This window comes from Conger conger, chromosome 1 (assembly GCF_963514075.1).
Source record: "Conger conger chromosome 1, fConCon1.1, whole genome shotgun sequence".
Taxonomy (NCBI): domain Eukaryota; kingdom Metazoa; phylum Chordata; class Actinopteri; order Anguilliformes; family Congridae; genus Conger; species Conger conger.
The window spans coordinates 85,019,778-85,037,646 of NC_083760.1; the positions used below are offsets into that span (position 1 = coordinate 85,019,778).

General features: G+C 42.4%; 2 protein-coding genes across 4 annotated transcripts; one reads left to right on the forward strand and one right to left on the reverse strand.

The window, feature by feature from the left end:
• Window positions 1–242: 242 nt before the first annotated feature.
• Window positions 243–11,385, reverse strand: si:ch211-171h4.5 (myelin-associated glycoprotein). Of its 3 annotated transcripts, XM_061241964.1 has the most exons (11): window positions 11,123–11,384; window positions 10,255–10,376; window positions 4,503–4,588; window positions 4,002–4,370; window positions 3,353–3,661; window positions 2,745–3,008; window positions 2,301–2,567; window positions 1,756–1,849; window positions 1,521–1,539; window positions 1,350–1,433; window positions 243–1,175 (listed from the first exon to the last, which is right to left on the reverse strand). In XM_061241964.1, the coding sequence occupies exons 3-11, from the start codon at window positions 4,546–4,548 to the stop codon at window positions 1,071–1,073; spliced, it is 1,557 nt and encodes a 518-aa protein (XP_061097948.1). In that variant the 5' UTR covers window positions 4,549–4,588; window positions 10,255–10,376; window positions 11,123–11,384; the 3' UTR covers window positions 243–1,070. The 3 variants fall into 3 exon arrangements, with proteins under 3 accessions (XP_061097948.1, XP_061097962.1, XP_061097956.1); XM_061241978.1 differs by lacking the exon at window positions 2,745–3,008 and having other exon boundaries at window positions 11,123–11,385; XM_061241972.1 differs by lacking the exon at window positions 4,503–4,588.
• A 781-nt stretch (window positions 11,386–12,166) lies between these two features.
• Window positions 12,167–17,169, forward strand: LOC133128551 (formyl peptide receptor 2-like). Its single transcript, XM_061242174.1, has 2 exons — window positions 12,167–12,525; window positions 15,349–17,169. Exon 2 carries the CDS (start codon window positions 15,351–15,353, stop codon window positions 16,413–16,415), a length of 1,065 nt encoding a protein of 354 aa, XP_061098158.1. The 5' UTR covers window positions 12,167–12,525; window positions 15,349–15,350; the 3' UTR covers window positions 16,416–17,169.
• Window positions 17,170–17,869: the final 700 nt, after the last annotated feature.

Here is a 17,869-nt window from a genome sequence, read left to right on the forward strand (position 1 = left end):
ACGGTCCGCAGCAATACCACACACCTGGTTACAATGATGCACTAATGACGAAGGACTACTACCGCGAGGCTAATATACGCTGGCGTTGCTCTGAAGACGCCTATTTAAAGCACCTACAAATCACTCACAAGCAGTATCAAATCAAATCAAATCCACCAAAGGAAGTCCTCTATTCATGTGCGTGGGAAATTGCATACTCTTTACTTGATGAGACCAGTAATTCACGGCTAGATTCGATCGAACACATTGTACACCAGTTTCACTTTATTTGAATAGCACACTTAACCTGTACTTACCTAAAATCCACCCATATTACAATGGTACACTGGCATATATGGGTGGACTTTAGTTTGGACACAACAACACAAGTCTCTAGTGCACAAAAACAAAGCAGAGTTAAAAAAATAACTTCCCCAAAAAGCCAAACAAAACACATTATAAAAATATAGCAAAAAAACCCAAAACCAAAATACATCCAGTTGCAGGTGACTGCAACTCTTGAGCTCATGTTAAGTTAGTTATTCTAACTTCCGAGGATTCCTACTCTGACCTAAAACCAAGCACAAGTGCAGAAATGTACTGTACCCAACCTGTCCATGCACCATTCAAAAATACAAAGGAAAGTGCCTCTATCAATGGTGGGGTCTAAGCAAACTAGCACTAGCAAGTGACTCTGGCAATAGCAACATTTCAGCCTGTACAGACAACCTTTTTTTAGCTTACCGTGCACAGCTGATGCACTTCATGGTTTATATATTTCATAATATAAGAATTAAGAAGACACCTGGCAAGAGCATATTTCTCATCATTACATTACATGTCATTTGGCTGACGCTTTTATCCAAAGTGACTTACAATTGATTACACTAAGCAGGAGACAATCCTCCCCGGGAGCAATACAGGGTTCAGGGCCCTTGCTCAAGGGACCAACGGCTGTGCGTGGCTCAGTGGGGATCAAACCACCCACCTTGAGTGTACCTTAACCACTACGCTACAGGCCTTAACCACTACGCTACAGGCGGCCCCTTGTCATACAAATATATATGCATTTAATATTCTGAGCACCGTTATTAATATTTTCTGACAGTTCCTGGTCCGTCTTTGTGATTCTTCCTTTTTATGTTTTCATAATCATACGTTCCTTGATCTGCTCCTTGGGTAGCGTCCACTTCCTTCTGTGAACCCAAAGACAGACAACTGCACTTGTATGATCACAATCATACTGACAAATCTGAATACTGAGTGAACAAAATGACACGGGTGGGTTTAAGCCAATGACAGAATAGGAGGGAGGGGGTTTATATTACTGTAATATAATGCAACCAGTCTGATTGGTCACTGTTACTGACCCTTATGACATCATAATCAGAGGTGGTCATCGTGGAGATCTGCAGGCTGGCATAATTGTCCCCGCCCTTTTCTCCCTGCAGTGCCTGTTTATGAGAAAGCAAGATGGTTGCATGTGTGACATGGCTTTTTCATAATTACATTTAACCTTTTAAGGCTTGTTTTGCACTTACTTTTATTTTTTTGGACTGGCTGGGAGAGAAAGAAAGAGAGAAGATCTTGTGTTATGATAATCTCACAACCTTTTAGGCAGCTAGAATCAAGATTATTAGATGCATCAGCATTACCAAAACTTGGCCTGTGAATTAATTCATGAGAGATTAACATACAGTACGTTAACCATCAATGTAAGGCTTGCGGAAAACAGTTTCCTGTCAATTATAGCCGTCAGTTAGTTCTGATACTTGCCTTTTATATCTGTAGACCGCAAAACAAACTGTTAGAATATAGAAGAATGCCAATGCTCCGATGATAATATTTTGCACAAGAGAACACTTACTTCCTAAAAGAGAAAAAAATGTTTTACATTTTCTTAACAGTTCTCACTGACGTTTCACACATTGTGGTCAAATAGGGTGAATAGGGGTTTCCCCCCGCAGAAAACCCCAAAACAAAATAAACAATCTTTTACATTTCCATCAATAAAACCAGATATATATCATCAGACATTACACCTGTCCATCTGACAATCTATTCATATGAACAAATACCATATTTGAGATATATTCATTGTTTAATTTCATTTCTCTCTCCATACCACAGGTGTCAAACTCCAGTCCTGGAGGGCCGTAGTGTCTGCTGGTTTTTGGGGTGTGCTGGGTTCATTCAAGTCATTGATTGGTTAAAGTATCCACACGCCTTATTCTCAAAAAACCTCAGACACTGCGGCCCCCTGGGAGTGGAAACTCTTTTGTTGATGCGCTCTTCTTTGTCAGTTGTGGCACAAAACATACCTTCAAAAAACAGGAACACTGTTTCAGACCTCCGTGCCCCACACTGATTCCGTGCTTCACAGAAGTAGTGCCCACCGGCTCTGGCAGCGACTAGTAGCGTTGGTTGCTCTGCAGTTCTTACAGCCACAGTGTCTCTCCCATTCACTCTATACCAGGTGTAGTTCTGCACTGGTGGGCTGGCTTTACTGCTGCAGGTCAGAGTCACTGAGCTGCCCTCAAACACTGAACCAGAGGGACTGACTGACACTGAGGTCTTCTTAGGACAGTCTGAAAGAGAAGACAGTTAAGGCAAATCATTTACTGTGTACTGTGTATGCTTCATTGCTAGGAGGAGAGTTCAGGTTTCTGTGCTCCTATAATCTTTGTATTATCACAAAGTGCATCCTTAAATTGAATTAGCATTCCAGCATTTGGACAGTTCTTTGATTGTGAAGTCACGCCTACATTCAGTGTTGAGTTGAACCACAGGTGAAGTGTCTTTTCCTTGGTTATTTCTCGCCACGCAGTAGAATTGCGCTTTGGTGTCAGACAACTGGTGGACCAGTTTAATCCCAGTTCCCCTGTACGTCACCCGACTAACATTCAATTCAAACCAGGTGTAGTTCTGCACTGGTGGGCTGGCTTTACTGCTACAGGTCAGAGTCACTGAGCTGCCCTCTAACACTGAACCAGAGGGACTGACTGACACTGAGGTATTCTTAGGAGGATCTGGAAGAATACAAATACATGTTTCTTGTCAATATACAATTTGGCTCAGTCATATATGGTAATAAGCTACCACAAATGTTCATAGCCTCAGTAAAACTAATTCAAGAAATAATCTGATCAATACTCCTGTCATCCTTGGCAGTTCATTTAAATTGTGTGCGAACAAGCCACCATTTGTATTTGCCAAGATTCAGGTGAACATATAAATTAAATCAGTACATTTTATTTGAGTATGCTGGGATCATGCACACCTTAATTGTTTAAAAGCTATGAAAAAACTACTCAAAAAAGAAAACACAAAATGAGAACTTTCATACAGACAATCTCAAATCCAGCTCTCTTACATAGAACTCTGAGAGTCAGACTGGCCTCAGACATCAGATTGCCTCCTTGTTGCAGTGTGTAAAGTGCCCTGCAGGTGATCTTCTGCCCATGGTGGAGGTGGGAAGCAGTGAAGGTCAGATCAGAAGACACAGATGTGCTATTATCCTCATTCTCTTGTAGTTGATCCACACTGTCACTCAGCCTGGGGGTCCATGTCAGATTTGGGGGGAGTTGGGGACAGGGGGCTGCAGCAGAGCAGCTCAAACTCACAGAGGTCCCCTCCATCACCTCCACCTTCTCTGGGGTTAACTTGGGTTTGGGTGGAGAGTCTAGGAGACATGGAGACATGAGGATGGGTTACTGTCTGTCTCAGGATTGAAGGCTGACACAGCACTCAGAGAGCAAACTAATCACGCATTAACAGTGTCTAACTAACATACACAATGTGAATTCAGTTTTTACAATTTAAAATTAATATTTACAATGTGAAATCTTGAATCAATAAGAGTATTTGTAATGTGAATTCAACTTACAAGTAATTTACAAGTAATCTTTACTCTTTTACATTTGAGTCATATTGTTATACAGCAATTTTACCTCCTGTGCATAATCTTAAAAGCATCAACACAATGGCACACATTGAAAAAGGTATAACTGTAAATGCAGTACCTTGTACATTAATGATGACACTTGTATCAAACGTATACTTGAGAGCAGTCTGGGATTCCAATCTGAAGAAATATCTATCACTGTAAGATGAGGGGAAGCTGTCCAGAATTGTAGTGCAGGTCTTGTTCTGCAGTTTTCCAATTAAAGTTCCTTTAATTTTGTTCTGTTCAGGCTTTGTCTCAGCTGTGCTGGAATTAAACACCACTGGACCCGTTCCTGTACTTTTCCTCCATATTCCACTGACGGAAGCTCCCAGATGTTTGTCATGTAGAGCTGGGATATCAAATCTGCAGGGAATCAGCACACAGGATCCATTCAGAGCTTCTATACTCTGAGGCATCCAGACTGCCCACTCTCCACCCAGGGCTCCTACAACACACAACACAGCTCTGTCACAATATTACACTAGTGATCCTACAGCACACACAAAACACAGCTCTGTCACAATATTACACTAGTGATCCGAGGGGGTCTCTTACGCTCCACCCATTTGAGTCCCACCTTGCAGCAGGCAGCCAATGAGGATGAATCTCTCAGTGCCAGTCATGTTTCTGTGTGTCAGGGAGATGCAGAAACAAAGAGCGGAACTGAAACAGAGAAGCACTGCACTTAGTTTCTGTGTTTGGCAAAGAGTTCCCTTATCAGATGTTCCCTTCCCTGTTGATCAACTTTTCCTAAAAATCACACCTCTCAGCTGTTTATTGGTTGTGAAGCATGTTTCTCAGTTGTTTATTGGTTGTGAAGCATGTTTCTCAGTTGTTTATTGGTTGTGAAGCATGTTCTCTCAGTTGTTTATTGGTTGTGAAGCATGTTTCTCAGTTGTTTATTGGTTGTGAAGCATGTTCTCTCAGTTGTTTATTGGTTGTGAAGCATGTTCTCTCAGTTGTTTATTGGTTGTGAAGCATGTTTCTCAGTTGTTTATTGGTTGTGAAGCATGTTTCTCAGTTGTTTATTGGTTGTGAAGCATGTTTCTCAGTTGTTTATTGGTTGTGAAGCATGTTCTCTCTCGTATGGTGACTCGTGTCTCTCTACAGGGAAGGATCATCCTGGTCCTTCCACACGGATAACCGTGTCCTCTCTTACACACAAAACGTGTGAAACCTCAGAAAACCAATTAGTCTAAAAAATAGTTTTTATGTAAAAAGTAGTCAATTGCTTATAGTAATATATTACTTTTTTTTTTATTAAATTCAAAAATGTTCCTGTAAAATTAAATCTTTTTGAAAATGAATATTTGGAAATCTCAAATGTGTTCTTTTATACTTACTAACTAAAAAGAAACATATGTATTATAAAGTTGAAGGTGCCTGAGACACTACTGTAGCTCACATTGACCTGTTTGCAATTACCCAATCTCTGTGCAATCAGTGATTCCTGACTATACGAGGGACACATGAACGTGACAAGAGCGCCCTCTCACGGCACCAATACGTAATGCCCATCAAAGGCAGGCGAACATGACACTGAAAGCCTCAAAAGACCTTAAATTGATCAGCCCTAATGCTAACATCAGCCTGCTCTCCATCAAAGTGTATCAGCACAGATCTCTGACAACCATTACAGCCATATATAATGCCTACTGTACATCAAACGACATGTGCCTACCACTGGCCAGATTGTTTACGAATTAATAATCTTATCAGTGCACTGTAAAGTGCATCAGCAATTTTGCATATTAAAGTTTAGAGGCAATATACTTATTTTGCACTTTTATAAAACATGCTTTATTTCCAATGTGTTTGAGATATCTTTATGTCCAATGTGTCCTATTTGGGACCACCACATACACTACTGATGAAAGGTTTGGAATTACCTTGTCTTTTTCTGCTTTTTCTGATTTATAATTCTCTGTTTGTAATCAAACAATTCACCTGTGGTCAAAGCGCAGAGGTTTTATTCAAGGGTATGTTTATACATTTTGGTTTCAACATGTAGTAATTACAGCCCGTTCTGTATGCAGTCACCATTTCAATGTTGAGACAATTTAACATCATGTCAAATAGAAGAGTCATGTTTTGCATTTGGTTGCATATCCTTTACATGCCATGACTTCCTGATGTCTGCGACCTATAAACATCAGAGTCTGAATATATTATTTTCAAGTTGTCTGACACGCGATACTAAAACTCATTGCATTTGAATGGATCTCTATGGGAATTGTGGGGGGGGGGCTAGATTAAGATTTTTTTTGGGGTATCCATAACATAGAAATAGCGCCATGTAGCTGTACCAAACTCAATAGTTGCTGAGCCCGTTGCCATTGCAGTTGACCTGCGAAATGATATTGAGATTGGTTTTGAAAGGAGTGAGATACTGAGGTTCAAATTAAGCTATTTTCAATGGAAGAGCCAACGAACGCAAACATTGAGCGAGTGCTATAATGTAGGGTGGAGAGATGGTTACTGGTTACAGGTGTCACCATGGTTCTCTGAGTGAAGAGACTATCTCTCCAGCTCTAGGCTGCTTGGAGACAGGGTCGATCAAATGTTCAGTGATACCACACCAACTCGGGTGCTTAATAGGGCACTAATCAGGGTGTGGCCAGCACAGCAGTCCCTTTTAAAAAAAACAATGTACAGAACAGATAGAAACAACCATTCTCTGCAAACTGGAGGGACTATTGTGCAGTTTCTGTCAAGTTATATAATTTATTGTAATAGTTCTGCAAACTGGCGGCACGGATGGCGCAGTGGGTAGCACTGCCGCCTCACAGCAAGGAGGTCCTGGGTTCGAATCCCCGTCGGCCGGGGCCTCTCTGTGCGGAGTTTGCATGTTCTCCCCGTGTTTGCGTGGGTTTCCTCCGGGTACTCCGGTTTCCTCCCACAGTCCAAAGACATGCAGGTTAGGCTGATTGGAGAGTCTAAATTGCCCATAGGTATGAGTGTGTGAGTGAATGGTGTGTGTGCCCTGTGATGGACTGGCGACCTGTCCAGGGTGTATTCCTGCCTTTCGCCCAATGTATGCTGGGATAGGCTCCAGCCCCCCTGCGACCCTGTTCAGGATAAGCAGGTTAAGATAATGGATGGATGGATGGATAGTTCTGCAAACTTGTTATGTCACAAATTATGTTTGTTTCATGTTATGTTCTGTTCATTGATTAGCATTTTTTCATGTCTTTCTGCAAACTTTGCATTCATGCTTTTTCTCTCTCTCCCTTTATGTCACTCACGCTTCCCTAATTGTTTCAATTTCCCTTGTCTTCTTACTAATCTACTAACTTTAGATCAGGATTGGGTAATACTAACATTCTAACCATGTGTTCATGTTACCTTACGTTTCTTGTGCATGTCATTTACTAATTTACTAACGCTAGGCCAGGATAGGTTTATTACTAACGATTACTAATTATCTCGTTAACTTGTCAATCCTCCACACCTGATTTCCATTCTCATGCTGCTCTCAATCTAATTGTCTGCACCTGTCTACACCTGCATATAAGCTCAGTTCCATGTCAAGTCTTTGTGGAATTGTTGTTCCTGTTCGTCAGAGGACTTTTAAGTGGTTTGTCAAGCTATTGTCTACCTGTTAAGATCAAGCCTGTTTATTGACCATTGTTATTGCCCTGATGTCTTTGTGCTTTTGCCCCACGGAGCGGACTTCGGTCTTGACTCTTGCGCCGTCATCGACCCCGAGTCTGCCTACCGTCCACCTGTACTTCTGCCCCACTGACAGCTTTCCTGGTTACTGGACTTTTTGCATGGTGTCCCAATTACGAGACCGCCTTCTCCCTCGGTACTGTACTTTGGTTTTGGCTGGATTTCATGTGTATGAACGGTACTTGTTTTTCGACTACGCTCATTCCTTTAATAAGTCCCTGATGGGACTTTATCACATCTCTGTTGTCTGAGTCATGCATTTTGGGTCCAACCCCCACGCACCCGTCTCAGTTTGAGATATTGAAAGCACCCTGTCTGGCACCAACAATCATTCCACAGTCAAACACACTTGGATCACATTCCTCGCCCATTCTGACATTTGGTCTGGAAAAACAGCTAAACCTCTTCAAAACCGCTGCTTTTATACCTTTAAAAACTGGTGCAAGACCACACAGAGCTCTAAGACACATCAGGTGTGTCTATATGTAGAGTGGAGAGACTGAGACCCATAGTTACACCTGTAACCAGTACGAGATTGATTGATGAATATTCAACAGCTGGGAAAGCATCCTATAGGATGGCTCAGGGTGATATGTTCCTGATTTCTGTCTGTTAGTTTATCATTGTTTATTATGGTATTCTTGGAATTTATTATTTTTCATATTCATGTCTGGTGTTCTGTTTACATTCATTAGTCTTTGCACTCGTCTTCCCCTGTGATGTCTGAGTCACTCCCCTGTCTGCGTCTGCGGGATTCAACCTTCCTTCCAATCTTGCATTCCTTACTTCCGGCTTCTTTCGCTAGTTAATTTTGTAAAGCTCTATTCTTACGAACAACTACTAATTTAGATATTGTACAGTACTAATCATATTAATACACTTACTGTCAAACAAACGAACAGTCGCTTAATTTGGGTAGTTTAGATTTAATCACTTAACTAACTTACTAACGCATCTCCAGTTTCAATTCTGTTCTGTAACTCCGCCTCCCTATTCTATCACTACTTGCATTCTATTACTTGCTTAGTTTCAGCGAAGTGTTCGCACCTGTCTCTCCGTATCTCTACATCTCCTGATTCTTCTCCCTAGTCCGGAGCCGTTTGTATTACATGTGTCTTTGTAAATCCAGTCCGCGTTTTTGTTTCCCCCTCGTTATTGTTTTATTACCCTTTCATGTGTCTCACCTCATGTTTATTTGTTAGACCGCCCACACTCTCATGCCAAGCCTAGTTTGTCTTATTCCCCTGTGTATTTATACCTGTCCTTTTCAGTTGCACCTTGCTAGTTTGTCTTGTCCTGTTTTTTGAGTCCCGAGCCCTTTATTCCTTTCCCTTGTTCCCAAGCCCTTGCGCCATTCTGTCCGGTTGGTTTTTGTTTTCTGTTTTTCTTGTTTATGACCCCTGCCTGCTTTTTGGACTCTTCTTTTGGATCAGCTTTTGTACTTTTGCCTGTGTGGACTGACCCCCTGGTTTTTGATCTTGGCCTGTTTTGGATCACGCTCTGTCTGCCCCTTCATCTGCCATTAAACCTGCCATTTTTCCACACTCCTTTGTCTGCTATTAAAAATAATTACAGAATAGAAGGAAACAATGGCAGGGAGAATTAATTTGGCAGTACTGTTCTCTTTTAACAACATCACTTTATCCTTTATATGTGTAATGTAGAATCACACAGCAAACCGTGTAGAGTTTGAAAGAAGAAAACAATAAAAGTTCCCCCCCCCCCCCCTCCCCCCTCCAAAACCACATATCTGCACTGGATTTCTTCACCCTGTACTTCCCATGATTAACACATCTTTGCACATATCAAATCTCACAACAAAGAACGAAGCTGAAGAGAATGTTACCGGAAAAGTGTCACCATTCCCCAGTTCAGAGCGACATACTGTAGCTTGAAATGGTGTAATTTAAGTATTTTTTTAATAGTAGCCTCAGAATATCTCAAAGAATAATAAACCTATGTCACCCGTAACACACTGTAGCCATAACATACTGTATAAAACATTAACTGACTGTGGCAATCGCAACAAAGGGGAACTGCCTCTCAAGGAGTTTCCCTTAGTTCCATCAGCTTGATGTGTTGAATCATGTTCACCCTCCTATTGTGTTTGGGGTCAATTTGACCCGATTTAGCGTTTGACATATTTCAAAAATCAGTTAACCTTGTTTCATATTGATACCGTATGATTTTTTTTTTTTAATTGTCTACTTTGGTGGGATTAAACGTAAACATGCAATAAACATACTGCTATGCTAAATCCTGTACCAACTTTGCATACAAATGCGTTGTGTGGGGTTATTTTGACCCTCTGTAATTGTATAAAATGTAAGAAAATATACAACAATTTTTATTTTTATCTCAGATTTCTTTGCGATGGATGATTCTGGTGCCTAAACTAGGCACTAAACTAGGCACTAAAATGAGATGTTTCTCACAGATTTTTCATATCTGTGTGTAAAAGGCTAGTAATTTTGGAAACAATAAGAAGGCAACAACAAAAATGTCCAAATATTTCTATTTCAATAATTGTGTGTACATTGTGCATTTAAACTATCGGGCTCATTTAGACCCCAAACTTAAAAGCAGTCATAAAATCTTAAATGAATAAAATGATGGTTAACATTCAAGGTACATATACAGTTTTAATCTTAATTTACCTTATTTCTTGAGTAGATGATCAGCAGATGAACAGGTGTGGCTTCTTCAGAGCAGAGACAGACGTTGACTGGAGATGAGGAACCCTCGCTGTGAAACTTTTCTGACACCATTCTGCAACAACCTATAAATATTTTAAAATTTCATCAGAATCAGTAGTTTGAGTTCCCTTTTTACTTCAGACATATTAAGGACAGCTTGCTTGTTGTTATTGTTTGATTGTTTGATTTATTGGTTTATTGACAGGGCACAGCTACAGGGCACATTTCAAAAGTCCTCCCAATGCAGAAGAGTGCTTTTTATGGGTTGTGTTCTGATGAGGTCCATCAAAGATGTCCTAATCTGCTTGCCACGGTGAATCCGACGGGGATTCAAACCCAGGACCTCCTTGCTGTGAGGTGGCAGTGCTACCCACTGCACCATCCGTGCCGCCCACGTACTTCATGTACTGTACATAATGTTTACGTAGTGTCACGAATCCCTCTGTGGTGGAAAACGTATTGATCAAATTAAGCCTATAGTGTGCTGGCCAACCCTCAATTCCCCTAATTAGACTTAATTACCAAGATATTAATGAATAAATTAAGATGTAAGGCAATTAAGATTCCTTCATTACCTTAATTACCTTAATTACCAAGAGTGTGCTGTGGGCCTAAAGCAGGGGTGTCCAATCTTATCCAGAAAGGGCCGGTGTGTGTGCAGGTTGTTGTTTTAGCACAGGACTAAGGCAGCTGATTCTACTCATCAAGGTCTTGATTAAAGACCATGATTAGTTCATTAGTATAATCAGGTGTGTTACTGCTGGGTTAAAACAAACCCTTTTAGGATAAAATTGGACAGCTCTGGCCTAATGGAAAAAAGGTCACTCACCTTACTTGGAAAACGACCCCCCTATCCTCCCCAGGGCCCAGCCCAATAGTTCTGCCTTCTGCAGTGGTGTGCTCTCTTGGTGCTTTCGCGGGTAGTTTAATTTATTAGTTTTAGTGGATATCCTAAAACAAAAAATAAACAAAAGAAAAAGCGGTATTTCTGACTGTTCACCATAACCCAATCACAGTTTGCGTTCACCTCCTCCCCATCAATTAGGAGGCTAACCTAAATCACCTGTGGAACAGAGGTGTCCCGCCACCTGACATCACAGCAGTAAGTGCCAAAACAAAACAAAAAAAGGGGGGAAACCAAAAGAAAGAAAGGAATGTCAGTGTGTAGCGTCGTAACAGCGCTAAATCGATGTCTACTGCGATTCTCCACTTTTGCCATCTTAATTGCTTCAGAAAGCACTTGCACAACTCAGAGGCGAAGACTTCCTGCTGCTTGCGCTTGGTTTTTAAGTTAGGCCCGTCCAATGAGAAGAGTGGAACTATCCACCAGCCCCTCCCTTTTTTCTGATGGCAGTTGTGCTGGAAAGAGCTGTCTGGGTATATTCAAAGCTTACATGTATTGCTTAATCATTGTCACGCCGTTATTGTTCGTTGTCTCTTCTGTGAGCCTCACCAAATAAATCGGTCTTTGAATATGCACTCTTTCCGAAGTATTTTCCAAATCTTCTAATAGGCTAAAGCATGTGACGTAAAGAGAGGCCAGACATATAAACGACGGTCTGAGCAGGGCACGACCTATTTATAGCAAACTTTGAGACTTGTAGGCTTCGCCATATTTATAGCAAACTTTTTACGTATTTTATGGAATTTGTATTACTCTCCACTTAAGCATTAATTCATCGGGATTACCGGAATGAAACCAATTTTACCCATCACCCATTTTAATGTTGAATCCTGTTGCATTTTTATATGATATAGATAATTATAATATTCAGTTGGCTTATTCAAATAATTTTGCAACTCAAAATCAAAATATTAATTAATGGAATAATTTACAACCGTGCGCTTTCATTTCCGCGCACAATACGAACAGCTGAGACCAGTTCGTTCAGCTCCCACGAAAAAACTAACATCCATAAACTGTGATAAATCGAGCATTATCGTGAATTATTTGTGCAAATGCATTTCCAAAGAATTTAGGCGTTCGACTCATGTTATAAATGACGCACAGTGAGCGGGAGAGAGAGGGTGAAGAGGATTACACAGTTAGACTGCGGAGGGAGGAGTATTTCCTTTCTGTTTCTGCTTGGACAGCTGTGGACAAACAGCCACACACACACACACACACACACACACACACACAGTTCTAAGTACATATCAGAGGAAAGAAATTATCACAGGAGCTTGTCTTTCCCGCTGCCCGATGTATTCACAGACTGGACAGATTTTCAGGTAAGGAGGCTGTGTTTATTTCATATCTCATATTATCACTTCTCAGTGTTTCTCATTAACAGGCTGAGTAAGAAATGCTCAACAGACAAAAACGTGTGAATCCACACAGCTGTGTCAACAACATGGACCAGAGTAACGTGTATTGCTGCTGTTCGTTCAACCAAAATAAGATTTCAGTCATTTATATTTGTCAATGTATTACTGTATGCTATTATGTTAAAAATGTTATAAATTATTACAATTAATTAAACATCAGAAAGCAATAACACTGGGTAATTTTCTTTAAAAACAAACATGTACTGGACAGTATATACAGTGTTTTCTCCTTTATCAACATTTCAGCAGATACTCTTATCCTGGGCAACATACGCAGATTACATCCTTACATACAATCCTGTTGTTATTTTATTTTACTCTCAGTGCAGTGACTGCCTTGCAAAGAAAATCCTCGAGTCAGAATCAAAGAGCTGGTAACCTGGTCAGGACAGCCGTGGGACCTTTAGTGACCAAAGTGAGACAGGTCCGCAGTTTAACGAAAAGATCCTCAGGACGGCGTGATGTACAACAATGCCCTCTATCACTGTGCTGGGGCGTTTGATTTCCGTTTGGTCTAGGGAGAAGGGCGCGTCCTACTGGTCCACAGCAGCAACTTCGTTTTCTAAGTCTCCCATAAAAGTACCAACCAATCCCATGGTTACTCCATTTCTTCAGTTAGCCACGAGAAGGGTACAGGGTGGTATGAATTAACATGGACCCGGTGTAACAGAATTATACACTACCACTTTATTAGGTAGACCTTCACACCAGCTTGTTAATGGAAATGTTTAATCGGCCAATCATGTGGCAGGGGGGCTGAACTCCCTTACATAGGCTACGTGACTGTAACAGCTGTGTTGCAAGCTCACACTGCCCCTGTTGTGGAGCGACATATCTAATGAATGTGCTTATACAGAATGATATTGTTTTGGCTGCGGTCCAGCCTATTGGAGCATGCTGGTACAGCCGAAAATAGATTGCTTAATCAATTACATTTCGCCCATTAACCGAAACATGAAAATACCCATCCAAAGAGTGTATGCAACCTGCAGTAAAAAAACAACTATGGTGACCACCACTGAACCAGAGGACAGACATCTAGAGAGAGCTAGATCTCCGTTCACACGCCCCATAAAACAATAAAGCATTTTATTTGAGAACACCATTAATTCTGTACTTTTATGGACTTTATGGGAATCGGTTGCTAGCCAACAGTATCTTTCCCCCCCAGTGCTGTTTTCATGTTTACAATAGACAGTGTGCTGGCCTCTCTCTCTCTCTCTCTCTCTCTCTCTCTCTCTCTCTCTCTCTCTCTCTCTCTCTCTGTCTCTCTCCCTCTCTCCCTGTCTCTATCTATCCCTCTCCCTCTCTCCCTTTCTCTTTCTCTCTCCCACCCAGCTTCCTCCCGGTAGGTTGATGTTGAGTTTTCCATCACACTCATCTTTCACATTAATATGCTCACAGTGACCCCATTTTCACATGACCCTTCCTCATCAATGTCAAATATCCTTCCAGAGAAGTATGATGTTACATGGATGGACATTTTTCAAAGATAAATTCTAATATTTCAAGTGATGATTTCATATAACATGCTGTCTATTCTATTAATTTGGTATGACTTAATAGTTGATTTTCTGTTCCCATATATTACTTTTTTATTATTTTAATATTGATGTTATCAATATAACCTTGTTAAAATAATATACATGAAATATCCTATGATATCCATATCCATCTCCGTCCTGCTTTTTATTAAAACATTTTCTAAAGAAGGAATTGTGTATAAAATGTCTGTTACATTCATATTACTGTTAAACATTCATTAAGAATAAAATGTGTGCAATATCAATATACACTCATTGATCACTTTATTAGGTAGACATGTACAACAGCTTGTTAATGCAATAATATTTAATCAGCCAAGTATGTGGCAGCAACAATACAAAAAAAAAAAACATAAAAGCATGCAGACGTGATCAATAGGTTCAGCTGTTTTTCAGACCAAATGTCAGAATGGGGAGGAAATGTGATCTAAGGGACTTTGACCGTGGAATGATTGCTGGTGCCACACAGGGTGGAATGAGTATGTCAGAAACGGCTAATCTCCTGGGATTTTCAAGCATAACAGTCTCTAGGGTTTGCAGAGAATGATGCGAAAAACAAAAAGCATCCTATGAGCAGCAGTTCTGCAGGCAGGAACATGTTGTTAGAGAGGCGTCAGAGGAGAAGGAAGGTGACAGTAATGCAAATAACCACACATTACAACAGCGTCAAACCTCTAAGTGCATAGGCTACAGCAGCAGGAGACGTAATAAGTCGAAAAACAAAGTCTAATAAATACCTAATGAAGTGCTCATTGAGTGTATATCTTTTAATTATCTCTTGAAACTGAGAGAGACATGTTTGTATGCACCCGTGATTCATTAATAATTTAAATTAATTAAAAATGCACATGTCCTGAACTATCCTAAAAAATCATTCTCTACATAAAGGAAAACAGCTTTCTCTTTCTCTCTCCTCCCCCTCTCTCTTTGTCTTTGTCTTTCTCTCTCTCTCTCTCTCTCTCTCTCTCTCTCTCTCTCTCTCTCTCTCTCTCTCTCTCTCAATTCAATTCAATGGTGTTTTATGGACATGAAAAAAACATTTAACATTTTTGTATTGCCAAAGCTTTTTCACAGTGTACGAAGTACAAACAACAACAACAGAAACAGTTTTAACATGTTTGTGTGTGTGCGTGCATGCATGCATGTGTGTCTCTCCCTCTATCTCTATCTCTCTCTCTCTCAGAAATGATAGCCAACACCTCCCTCCTCCTAAGCCCGGCCTCCGTTGAGGGAGAGGCCAGCGCCTCCAGCCTGGCGGACTCCAGCCTGGCGGACTCCATCACCGAGTCAGTGCTCATCTTCTTCTACGTGCTCATCGTCTCCCTGGGAACCGCGGGCAACGCGGCGGTGGTCTGGACGGCGGGCTGGCGGCTCCCGCCGACGGTGACCAACGTGTGGCTGACGAACCTGGCGGTGGCGGACCTGGCGTTCAGCCTGAGCCGCGTGCCCTCGCTGCTCCGGGTGCTGGTCTTCCGGCACTGGCCCTTCGGGGGCTTCCTGTGCAAGGCCAGCGGCCTGCTGAAGTACGCCAACATGTTCTGCAGCGTGTTCCTGCTGAGCGTCATCAGCCTGGACCGCGCCGTGTGCGTGTGCCGGCCCGTCCTGGCCAAGCGCTTCCGCTCGGTGCCCGCCGCCCGCCTGGTGAGCGTCGGGGTGTGGCTGCTCGCCGTCGGCCTCAGCGTGCCCTACTGCGCCCACCGCTGGGTCCAGCCCGGCAAGAACAACCTCACCAGCTGCTCCATTGAGCCCCGGGAGGGCTCGGAGGGGGCCAAGCTGGGCCTCTACGTCCTGCGCTTCCTGTGCGGGTTCCTGCTCCCCTTCCTGGTGATCCTGGGCTGCTACACTGTGGCCGCCCTCGGGCTTCGTCGCACCAGGCTGGTCCGCAGGTCCAGGCCCCTCAAGATCCTGGTCTGCCTGGTCGCCGCCTTCTTCCTGTGCTGGGCGCCCTACCACTGCCTGCTGCTGGCCAAGCTGGTGAACGGCAAGAGCCAGGCACTGACGGTGGGGCTCAACCTGGCCAAGGGGCTGGCCTACCTCAATAGCTGCGTGAACCCCCTGCTCTACTTCTTCATGGGCCTGGGCCCCGGGAGGTGGATGGGGCAGGGCCTGTTTGGGCCCTGCCGGAGGGCCCTGGAGGAGGACAGGGAGGGGCAGGCGGAGGACCGGGGGAAGGGCCAGAGCTTGGTCCCCTCGCCCCGAGCAGATCCGACACTGACTGCCCCCTCTGCCTTGGCTGCCCCGACAGTTTGAGAGCGACCATGAGCAACAACGTGAACAAAAATAGGAAATTCAAACATGAAAAATTATAATATATATATTTTATATATATTGTTTTGGACATTTATAAAAGCAGAGATTTTCTTTTTTATATTTATGAAAGCGTTGAACTTTGCATAAACATTGATATTTGTATGAGCATTAACTTGTTAAAAAATGGTTGTGGTTAATTTGGAAATTTAAAGTAAAAAAAAATACATATCTGAATACTGGATATTATTTCGGGGTAATATCATAATGGCATTAAATTAAAAACTGAATTCATTGTGGGAGGGCTGACCCTGTTTGTCAGGTCAGGAGAGATGCCTTGAAAAAAAAAGAAATTCTGATAAAGAAGTTCATCCCAGTTTCCAAGAAATTCCCACACCACTCCTCGCTCCCAACCACAGGGGCCCTGACAACCAAGCACAGAAATAGTCAGAGGCTCTGGACCCTGAGATCCACCATTGAAATGAGAAAAGACTGAAAGGGAAGGGATTAATTCCGTCACACAGACAGACAGACACAGGAAGCAGTGCGGGTAACAGACAGAGCAGGACCCACAGCTGAGAAGGTGTTGTGGCAGGGATCACACACTAACAGGAAGAATCTCAAATTGATTATTTTACTGCTTTATGACAAGCTGAGCAGCTCACTGCATTATCCCACCTAACAACTTTAACATTTTCTATACCGCTGTCTAAAGTCCGAATTAAATGCATTGATATATGAACCTCTATAATTCCGGTAGCACACAACATTAAATGTATTCTGTATTCTGGCTGTTTTAATAAACAGGCATGAAAATATGTGCAATGCCAGCCTTTGTTCTGAGTTCATGCTTGGTGGCTCCACTTTTATATTCTTTTACACATCCTTAAACATAAAGATGGATGACTGTGCTTTTCACCTTCACTGTGTAACACCATCTCAGAAGCCTGCCATGGTTCTGGATGTCCTCGGAACCCCTGGGCGGGCTTGATACTGAGCACGAAAGGCTGCTTATAAGCACAACAATACGCGGCATTTACAACAATAACAAGTAACAACGGAGCGCCCAACATACAGCAGTATTGTAAGGATAGCTTTTGAAAACGGCGCAAGTTTTCTTTGGCTGAAATACCCACGTATTGTAGGGACCACATTTCCCACAATCCCACAGGACAATTCCGCGACGTCCACCCCGCATGACGTCTAGCTCGGTTCAGCCAATGCCGAAATGGCGGGAGCATTAAACATTCCCCTGTATAAGAGCAAGGCATGCTCTTGGGATTGCCCTCTTCTCCTCTTTTTCGACGCACCCTCTTTCGACGCTCTTTTCTTGACCTCAGCAGCCTCCGGCCCCGGCTCCTGCAACATCAATTGCCCTGTCTCAACACTCAGTGGCCTCTACAGCGCACCACCAGGCTTACGGACACACCTAGTGTACCTCCCGGTGACTTAGTGGC

Coding starts and splice junctions, on each gene's coding strand:
- LOC133128551 (XM_061242174.1), top strand. CDS start 15,351: ATGATAGCCAACACCTCCCTCCTCCTAAGCCCGGCCTCCGTTGAGGGA.
- si:ch211-171h4.5 (XM_061241964.1), bottom strand. CDS start 4,548: ATGACTGGCACTGAGAGATTCATCCTCATTGGCTGCCTGCTGCAAG. Junction 3,009..3,352: donor TCTGACTCTCAGAGTTCTAT/GTAAGAGAGCTG, acceptor GTATTCTTCCAG/ATCCTCCTAAGAATACCTCA. Junction 2,568..2,744: donor GGTTCAACTCAACACTGAAT/GTAGGCGTGACT, acceptor CTTCTCTTTCAG/ACTGTCCTAAGAAGACCTCA.